The 10,626-nt window shown below is 35.9% G+C and overlaps 1 protein-coding gene across 1 annotated transcript; it reads right to left on the bottom strand.

Moving 5' to 3' along the window:
• Window positions 1-70: 70 nt before the first annotated feature.
• On the bottom strand, window positions 71-10,390 carry NIPSNAP3A (nipsnap homolog 3A). The gene is made up of 6 exons (XM_081237420.1): window positions 10,181-10,390; window positions 7,440-7,650; window positions 5,211-5,369; window positions 3,551-3,700; window positions 1,015-1,101; window positions 71-925 (listed from the first exon to the last, which is right to left on the bottom strand). The coding sequence occupies exons 1-6, from the start codon at window positions 10,238-10,240 to the stop codon at window positions 849-851; spliced, it is 744 nt and encodes a 247-aa protein (XP_081093546.1). The 5' UTR covers window positions 10,241-10,390; the 3' UTR covers window positions 71-848.
• Window positions 10,391-10,626: the final 236 nt, after the last annotated feature.

Raw genomic sequence — 10,626 nt, 5'->3', positions numbered from 1 at the left:
TCATTACCTTATGGCAACACAACAATAGCTCCAGAGATGAGGATAAAAATATAAAACACAATAGAAAGAATCAGATTGTACATGTAGGCTTTTATTAGGGCAAACATTTCCATAACCATAAATATCTCATTAAAACAAACAGATGGCCAAGTACTTTTGTTAAACAGTGATTTAAAATGAAGTGAAAATTAGTAAAGTTAACTGTAAATGAAGATACTGCAGCATATAAACCAATGAGTCATCAATAACTTTTAATACCAGGACCTAATGACATTATTTTCCAGGTAAGTAATTATTAATGTTAAAACCATAATTAATACAGATGACACAGGTAACATTGTACTCTTACATAGTAAAGAAATATGTTTAATATTTTTATGAATCCTATCTGGTAGTATAAAATAAACTTTAATGGACAAAAACTTTTAAAATCTCAGAAAAACAGACATGATGAAAAGGTTAATAATGTGTACAAATAATTTAAAGATATTATCACAGGTATGGAAATGAAAGAATCATTTGAATGTAAGAAAATGCTATAAAAGCAGATGGTTGTCAAAATAGAGAAAAAGAGATATTTGGAAATAAATGAAAAGTCAAGATCCTATAGTAATAGCAACTATTTTTAATGTATGACATATACTGAAATGCCTGGGCAGAAAGGAACAGACTGTTTCCTGAAGTGGTGGTGATAGTGGACAGAGGTAGCTTTTAAATATGCAAGGGACATAGCAAATTAACTTACCACCTCCATCAAATAAAAGTGAGAATCTCTTGGGAGAATTTAAGCACCATTAGCAGACACATCTTATGGCAGTTAATGAAATGCTTCATTTATCAGTGGAAAACTATTTCAAAGGTGAAAATGACATAGGAATCAGAAGCATATTCTGCTGAGACCCAAGGAAGTTAACACTTTCCCGAACTGGAAAAAAATTCATAAGAAGGTATATAAAGTTATTGACTAAATCAAATATGTTCTAAGAATAACTTGTGCTTAGTGAAATAGCTTACCAGCTGCCACAACTCTGGGATCCTCATGAGACTGATGTCTCCCAGCTGCTCGGCTATCTGCACTCTCGTTCCACCAAAGAACATGAACTGCAGAAATAAATAAACCAGAAATAGATTCTAAAGACTGTAGCATTACTCAAATAAGAAAGAAACATTAATCAGAAACTGTAACTCCTATTCTTTAAATCAAAATAGTGATTATCAACAGGGTAACACTAAGTATATTAGTGATAAGATTTCAGAGGGGTGAGCGATTTGGGAGAGAAATTTATAAACATTGTTTCCAAAGTTTCCTTACTATAAATAATGCTGACATAAATTTCATTAGAGCAGCAGTACATGTATATCTATCATAAGAGCAATGTTGATGACAACTTCTACTAACACTTATTGGGTGCCTACTACGTGCTGAGCCTGGTTTTACATTTTGTGTGTATTAACTCATTTAGTTTTCATAATAAGCTTCAGTGGTAGGTTATTATTATCATCATTTTATGGATGAGGAAACGAAGGCACAGTAAGGTTAAGTAACTCACCCAAGGTGACAGAGTTTTAAGTGGTGGAGCTGGGATTCAAACCCAGGCAGTCTGGATCTGATTATTTTCTTAACATAAACTCCTAAAATTTAAATTGAGAGAACCAAAGAGTATCTTACATATATACTTACAAATGTATGGTGTATATATTATACACTATCCTCCAGAAGTGAAGTACTGATTTATACTCAGCATATTATCATATTCCTAGTACACTGAGAATAAATTTAATATTAAAAAGTGTGTGCACACACATTTCAGTAGTTTTTTTAAATAAAAATTCTATACGTCCATTATAGTAAATTAGAGATTTAAAAAACCTTTAATGTCATCATTCAAATGTGATTATATATTTTATATCCTTTCAAATTTCCTTCTTGTATAAATAAAAACATTCATATTTCCTAGAATGTTGGCAAAAACAGTTGAAAAAATTAAGCTTTTTATTTTATTGCCAAATTATTAAGGGGGGCAAGATTAAGCCAATACAGCCCTACATAGTACAACAGTACTTGTTTGTCCCCAACCCCTCTAATACTATATCTATATAATATGTTTTTATTAGGTAAAAAGTGGCATCCAATTATTGTTTTAATCTGCAACTTCTTTAATATATATTAGTCATCTGTGTCGTCTTTGCATAAGCTTTTATTTTTCTTTTTGCTTTTGGATTTCATTTATGTTGTTTTGGGTATGCACAGAAATTTGAGCCTTTGTACAATAAAATCATCAGTTCTTTTCTCTCCTTCATAGTTTCTTCATTTGCTTTTGGCTTAGAAATGTTGTTCTCACATATTATTAAATAAATTTATCTATATTTTGTTTCAGTAATTCTATGAATTCAGTTTTATAATTGATATTTATAATCCATCTTGATTTTATTTTAGTGTATGGTGTGAGAAAGGCATCTAACAATTGTCATAATTTTTCTCCTCTTCATGTATTTTCCAACTTAAACAAACATCTATTTTTGCACAGTCCAACTTTTTTTTTTTACAATATATTATTAAAAGTTGAATTTCTGGGCAACGATCAGCTCAACTCTGGATATGTTAGGTTTGAGATGTCCATTAGACATGAAGTGGAGAATACGAGGAGGCAACTGGATATTATGAGTTTTCAAATATTAAAAGTCTTAGTTATCCTCTCAGATAAACCTTATAAGCATTTTTCGAGTTTGCCACAAAAAAACAAACAAACAAAAAAACCCTCTGAAATCCTGACTGGAGTATCTTTCAACTTGAAAAGTTAAATATCCCAAATAGGTGTTTTATTAAATAAATCAATATGGTATACATACTATGTATATATAAGTAGTGAGAAATGGGTAATTTTTTTCTTTGGGCTTGTCCATGTTTTTAATATTTACAATAACTATATATTACTTTTCACCCCAAAACAACCCAAGTAATATTATTAAAAAAAATCACAAATGGTACAACAGTACAAACTTTCACATATAAAATAAATAAGTTGCTGAGAAGCTTAAAAGTTCCCATCACAAGGAAAAAAAAATTGTAACTATGTGAGGTAATGGATGTTAACTAAACTTATTGTGGTAATCATTTCACACAATAAATACATAGATCATTATGTTGTACACCTTAAACACACACAATGTTATATGTCAATTATATTGCAATAAAAGTGGAAAAAATCAATAAAACTACATTCAGGATTATGTAGATTATGAAAAAAAGATTATGAAAGGAATAGGTGATTTCTTGAGGTTCTTTCCAGTTTAAAAAATTTTATCATTCTGATGTATCAGAGAAAAAAGCAGTTCAGTATTTGAAAAAGGCTTCATAAGGTATTAATATTCTAAATAAATAAGATTTAAAACAGGTTTACTCAACCCTTAAAATCACAAAAAACAAAAAATTTGCCAATAAAAAGTAAAATACACTCAATAATGAGAAGAGAGACAAACTGACCCAAGGAACTTAACAGTAGATCACCAATATACTTTGCAATTTCATAGAAGAGATGGACAACCGTACCTCTGTTGAGTATTCCATATTCTGCATGGAACACTCCAACTAATTTTGTGTAGCCTTGATTGACATGAGTATGAACTGCCCTTTTAAATGGGTCACCCCACAGAGCTGGCCCACCAGGTTTCATCTGAAAAGTAGCCAGTTCATAGACTCCTGGAATAGGGAGAAAAGTAAGTATTTTACTGAACACATTCAAGCAATTTGTAATCCTGTTTAGTTTGGTTCCAGTGGAAAGCTAATCTATATATAGATTTGGAGGATCATACACATATACATGTTTATGTAGACATATTTATTAATAATTTGCACTGTGATTTTATGTTTAGAAAGTCCTTGACCTACTTTAAGGATGAGTTGTTAAGCTTATAGAGAACAAAGAAAAAGGGACTGGAAGATATAGGTAAGTTATTATCTAAAATATTTTTAATCTATAAAATTTATCAATAAAATAGAAAATAATGGTATAGGACTTTTTAGCTGCCTGCATTTACACTTTTATAATAGAAATGAATAAAGTATTTTCCAATCTCTTACAGTTCTGTTCTTCTTTCCAACTTCTACTACTTTTTTGCTTTATATAATTTCCCCCTATAGGTTTCCATTTCTACCAGGAACAGCAAGCAAACAATGGACCTGAAGTGACTGTCTCAGAGTTTTTGAGGCAAAACAAACCCTAAAGGAGGTGGTTTTATTATTCCAGGTATATAATATCCAGGTAAATACCTGAAAAGTACTTTACCTTCTGGGTGGAAGTATAGGGTGGCTGGACAGAAAGAAACTAGGGGACCAGTAGATTTGAGAAGTAAAGGAAAAAAATGCAAAAGTTACTGAAGAATCATGAATAACATAGAGGAAGAGAACCAAGATTTGACATTGTCTTTGAAGCCCACTAGTTCATTTAGATGGTGCCTAAAACTGAGGGGATCTAGGTGGATAAGGATCTAAGTAAGACTTTTCAAATCTCTTGTAATCCAAAATGCACTACAGAGTTGGGAATAATGGGGGAAATAAAATTTAAATTAGTTTATGCTTTTTCTAATCTGACCTTTGTTTAAAACTGGATTGAGGTAATAATTTCTTTAAGTCAGCAAGAAGTGAAATCAGGAGGAAGACAAATCTTTGGGAATTATTTTCAAACTGAGAAATAAGAAAGAGGAAGACATAAAAGTTAGACTACAGTAATACAGCTTGGCAGTTTCAGTTAATTCATTCCCTGCAAACAGTCAAATTTTATAAGCAAATTTGTACTTAATGATTTGAGATTAGTAGTAATTTATGGAAAAATACTTTTATATCTAAAAGTTTGTCATATTTAAAAGTTATGACAAAATATCATACACTATCCCTCATCTACCCACATGTGTTCCCTGCTCCCAAGGCCCAACTTCTCAACCTTTAGTGACCATGTCAACTTTTTCTATAATATAGCTAAACTTTAAGTATCAGTATGATACCAATTTGGAAAAATACTCCATTATTTAATGCTCAATTTTTAAGAATAAGCTAAGAGCTCCAACTTATTTTTATCTCAACAATCAACATAGGTTCCTATATTATGCAAAAGATTAACTTCATTTTTTTCCAGTAGAACTTTAGTTTTTATAGCTTAAAATCTTTAATATTTTCTCCATCAAAATTCAGGGACTAAGACGGAAGGACTTACCTTCTTTTGGAGGTTTTTCTAATTTGCACCATGGCACCAGATAAGTAATTTCACTCTCTTCTTTATCAATAAGAGCCAAATTTGGAATGAGAAATTGTTCTCGCCATTCCTTATCTTTGGCCAAGGCTTTCTGAACTTCAGTTCGATGAGCAAAATTGTCTATGGGATGAAAAGGAGGAAGAAAAATAAAAATGTTTGATTTAAAACCACCTGTACTTTTTCTCGGTTTCATTTAGTTCATCGAGGCCACATAAGGACTATGTTATATCACTGGAGATACCAACATAAGTAAATGTGACACCTGTCCCCAAGTTGTTCATGGTCTAAAAGGGGAGTAGGAATGTAAACAACTGATGTCATATAGTAATGGGCTTCATATGCTCTACCACTTAGTAGGTAGTTGTGAGGCTTAGGTAAGTTATTGAATCTTCCTGTGTCTGTTTAACTCCAGGGCTGAAGTGAGGATTAAATGAATTAGCACATGAAAAGAGCTCAGAACAGTGTTTGGCACCTAGTGAGTACTCAATATCTGTTAACTATTCTTATTAATTTTATTGAGGCATTTAAATTATGGCGCCAGTTTAGAAAAAGACTATTTTTCTTTGTCAGTGGTGATGGTGATGAGTGGTCAGGTCAAGGTATAACTGAATTAAATTGAACATAAATGAAATGAAGATTTGCTTTTTCAGCCTCTTCTTTGAACAAACAGCTTCCAAAGAAATAGTGCTCATTCTCTTACTGTCATCCATTCTTTTTACCCAGTACTATTTCTCTTCTGTTTGTTACCCATATGTTACTAACATATGGGCCTTGTGCTAATATTTACTAATAGGGCCTTATAAGACTAATGGTAAGAGTTTTCTATGGTTTACGTTGCAGATAAGGAATAACAGCTTTCTTAGAGCATTAGTAAGTTATATCAGGACCTTACTAGTAATTTCTTAATGGGACGTGATTCAGCTGGTGGTGCATTAAAGCATAAATTGTGTTTTTTTAAATAAATTTGATTTTTGGTGGCATTGGGTCTTCGTTGCTGCGCAAGAGCTTTCTCTAGTTGCGGCGAGCGGGGGCTACTCTTTGTTGTGGTGCTCAGGCCTCTCATTGCGGTGGCTTCTCTTGTTGCGGTGCACGGGCTCTAGGCGTGTGGGCTTCAGTAGTTGTGGTTCACGGGCTCTAGAGCACAGGCTCAGTAGTTGTGGTGCATGGGCTTAGGTGCTCTGCAGCATGTGGGATCTTCCCAGACCAGGGCTCAAACCCGTGTCCCCTGAATTGGCAGGCAGATTCTTAACCACTGCACCACCAGGGAAGTCCCATAAATTGTGTTTTAATGGGGTTTGTTTTATTACAACAGGGAGAACCCCTAAACTATGGCCACGTTAAATACAGAATGAGTACTTTTCATATTAAAGTACTATATGACTATTAACTTTGGACACTGATGACCAAACACTAAATGAAATTATTAAAAGTTCTTTAGATATCATCAAGTCCTGATGTGATTTCACAAAAATTTAATATTGGAGTTAAACATTCTGGGGATTCCTGTAACCGTTCTTCTTGTAAACCAGGGGTTGGTCAACTTCAGTATTGAAAGAACTCACTCATTTCCTTTCCTCTACCTCCCTAGACTAGTATAATGACAGTGAATTCCTTGAAACTCTGGGGGCAGAAAAAAAACCAAAGTGGTCCTGAAATATAACAAAATTATTAAATCTTAAGGATGGGTGAGGGCTTCAAAGTTAACTGTCATCCCCTATCAACTTCTATTTCCCTAAAGTCCCTAGATGTTGGAATGATTTCTGTTAAAACATTGATATCCAGCTATAGCTTCAATATAAAGAAAAAATAATTCTACTTTCTTTTATGATCCTAACCCACTCTGGTTCTTGCATTACCCGCTTTAAATTTTTCATAAAAAATCTTTACAATAAGCCATTCTAAACTTCTTTTTTAGAATTAAAGTCTAGTTCAGAATTTTATGACTTGAAATTGGAGATGCCACATTTTCCCAATATTGCTTCCCATATGATAATATAAAGGTTCCAGCAATGGGCTGTTAAGAGGTATACTGTTGAGAAGAATAATCACTAAATTAATTTTTTTGATATTGTTTTTTTAGTTTTACTTAACCTGTATGTATTTATAGTAACATAGATCCAAGAACTAAGTCTCATGTAATATCTAACTGAATGAAAATCTGTACTGAATACTTAAGCTGATGACTCATACCATACTTCCAAACATGAAACACTTTATTCATTCTGCCTCCAAATTCTACAGTCCAGAATCCAACCAATTCAGAGTGAGCTGTCCGAAGATGAATGTTTTTCTTAACATTTTCCAGGAACTCATTCATCTTTGAGGGCTTAACATAATAGGTACGAAATTCATAGAATGTTCCATCATATTGTCTGGGGCCTGTAGCAAAAGATGAGCACACCTGAAGAAAGATAAGGCAAATTGAAATATTTGGGAAAGGTAGGGTTTATAATATTATGTTACAAACAAATCTGAGTCTGGAAACAAGGAACACTCATTAAACTCATAATCTGTTTCGACTTCTGTTGTCCTCTCTCCACTGAATTTGTTTAGAGATATGTCAATAAAGATGCCTGCTTTTAAACATTCTAAATATATAGCTACTGTTTCCTAGCAGGGGCTCCACCTTTAGTCACTTTTCCATGAGAAGTTGCTCATAAGAAGGCACTGGGGCAGTCTCTTTACCAAAGGACTACAATTAGGATCCTAATAAATTTTACAAATAGTTTATTATCCCTTATTTAGCTAATACTCCATCTTTATTGGATAGCATATGTATTAGACTTAAGCATTTAAAACAAACTTTTAACATATACAGGTATTTTGGCTGGCACAATAACAATGTGTTTACTGGCAGAAAACTCATTTTTTTTTTAGGTTCTTAAAACAATGGAAATTGCTGGTCAGATAGAAGTATTTTCTAAATCCAGTGAAGTGGACAACTAGTCAAATATAGGACAGGAGTGTAACTAAAGTAATAGGAAACTATGACTTAGCCAATTGCATTGTAATATGGTGATAGCCTATGTAAATGCTAGAAAAAGGAAACATCAGTAAGTCAGAATTGTCTGCCTAATTATTAGGGTTTAATTACAAATGCAACCAGCAGAAGGGCATTTAATCCACCCAATTATAGCAGGTTGATGGAAATATCCCTTAAGAACCATTCATTACTTTTGTAATAGTCATATGCTCACAATGTAAATTTCTAATTGGGTTCTCTGAGTAAACTTAACTTTCAGTAGGAGATGCTTTGTGTATGTATATGTGTTTGTGTATATATATATATGTATATACAAATATATGTATATACACACATGCGTATACATATACATTCATATAGCATTCTAGTTTACATATCCATCGTACTTAAGTTTGGTTAGCATGTGCACATTTCCTGAAGCTGATTATACCAGAATTATCTATTAAAGTAGTTTTGGTACTTATAAGGCTATTGATGAATTTTGGGCTTATACTGACTACCTGATATGTCAAAGGAAAGCAGTAGGCTTCTTCCTCTGACATATATTTTGTTTACAAAACACAGTAATGCATATATTTTACTTGTGTATAAGGCTTAATTATAATAATCTCTCTTGAGGTCATTCCATGTCTATGATGCCCAACTGACTTAAGCTTGCCATCAAAAACAATTGCAGCTGCCCCTGTATTTGACAGATATTCTTTTTGTGCCATCTTACTAAACTTTACTAACAGAATGTTAAGCAAATAAAAACTGCCTAGTATTTATAGTTAAAAAATATTATAAATAAAATATAAGTAGATCAGATATCAGAAAATGGGCTAATAGGGTACTTGTAACAATTGCTTTTTAAGTTGCTTTTCAGGCAATCTGTATTTGGAGATCAAAACATGTGATCAAAGGCACACATTTTATTATCGTTGGCAGAAGAACGTGTCCTCCCTGTATCCTCAAGTCCATTCTCTACGTCTGCGTCTTTATTCCTGTCCTTCCCCTAGGTTCGTCAGAACCATTTTTTTTTCTTTTTTTTGGTTGACATTTAATAACGTCAAAGTTCAGAGTAAAATTCTAAGGAATAATTCTTGGTCCTGCCCCAGTAGAGAGAATCAGAATAAAGACTGTATTGCTAATCTCGGGTGAAGGGGCCATTAATGGTTCCTCTTTAGTCTTCACCAGAAAGTCAGTCTCTAGAGTAGATTATAATCCCCTTCTTACTGCTCTTTGAGAAAGAAGTAAAAGCCTAAACACCAAAAGGAAGAAACCTCTAGGTTAGATTCACAGAATAGGCCAATTCCTGACAGTTAAGGCTGAATCACAATAATCTATTTTGTACATTTTTTAGCCAGATTAAATGAAGTTGTCATCATCATATTTGCTACGAGGTTCCTGACACTGCCTGACTAGGGCACCAACCTCAGGAGACAGTGGCATCTGGGCAGGATGCTTCACCACCTGCACCCTGGGCCCCCTCTTAAAGGTTCTCTGCCTGCAAAATGCTGGAAGGTTGTGTATTTCGCTTAATAGGGGGAAGCCTGTCCTATTGCCCCTTCAGTCTGGAGGGGCCGGACCAGTGTCTAGCCCAGGCCCCAAGGCGGCGACAGCAACCTCGCAGAGCCGCAAAAACGCAGCAGCTGGCGCTTCAGGGGTGTCCTCAGGGCTTCCGGGTACCTAGGCTAGAAACGGCCCCTGTCCACGACTGTTTGCGAGCCGGCCGGAGGCGACCCTGGCAGTGGGTCTTCCTCTAACGGCACCCTTCCTCCTGCCGCGCATCCTGGGGTCCGCCGCCTCGTGATTCCGAGACTTGTACTAGAAGTCTGCTCTGCGGCAGCAGCACCACGTTGGCAGGTCTGGGCCCGTGGGCGCATGCGCGGCCCGCGCTCTCCCCGCAAACGCCCCTCCCCGCCCCTCCCCCAGGGAACGATTTGGGCGCGTCCCGGACGGCCGGTACCTGAGGCGCCTGCGTCCGAGCGGCCAGAGCCTTAGTCAGGCTCCTTCGGAGGGCAAGCATGGCACGGCTTCGAGCGCTGAGAAGGGCAGCGGCCGGTATTCTTCCTTAAATTCCTCCTCCTGTGGCTTCCCGACTAGCAGGGAGCGGCGCCTGCACAACTGCCGGATGCAGATTCGGGGCGGGCCAGCTCCTCCTCCTGCGTTGGGGCCGGGCGCGGGGGGGTTGAGGGGCGGCCGGACCGCCCAGTCTGCCAGGCGCCCTTCGCAGCCTGAGCTCCAGACGCATTTGGTGTTAGCTCTGACCCTTCCTTCCCCGTTGGTTCCCTCAAACGTTCTTACCCCCAGCGTCAGAAATGACATTAGAATTAGCTGAATGCTGAGGTCGTTCCCGTACCACCTGTCTGGGCCCATCGCCTCATCTCCTTGCGCACCTGCGTACAATTCCTA

This window comes from Mesoplodon bidens (assembly GCF_964165515.1).
Source record: "Mesoplodon bidens genome assembly, chromosome: 6".
Lineage (NCBI taxonomy): Eukaryota > Metazoa > Chordata > Mammalia > Artiodactyla > Ziphiidae > Mesoplodon > Mesoplodon bidens.
This window is presented reverse-complemented; position numbering and strand designations above follow the sequence as displayed.

Bases quoted from the DNA above. Each gene is read 5' to 3' on its own strand.
- NIPSNAP3A (XM_081237420.1), bottom strand. From the start codon at position 10,240: ATGCTTGCCCTCCGAAGGAGCCTGACTAAGGCTCTGGCCGCTCGGACG. The intron at 3,701-5,210 runs GTAAGTCCTTCC...TCCCTATTCCAG, and splicing joins AGAAAAACCTCCAAAAGAAG to GAGTCTATGAACTGGCTACT. The intron at 1,102-3,550 runs GTACGGTTGTCC...TTATTTCTGCAG, and splicing joins ATATGGAATACTCAACAGAG to TTCATGTTCTTTGGTGGAAC.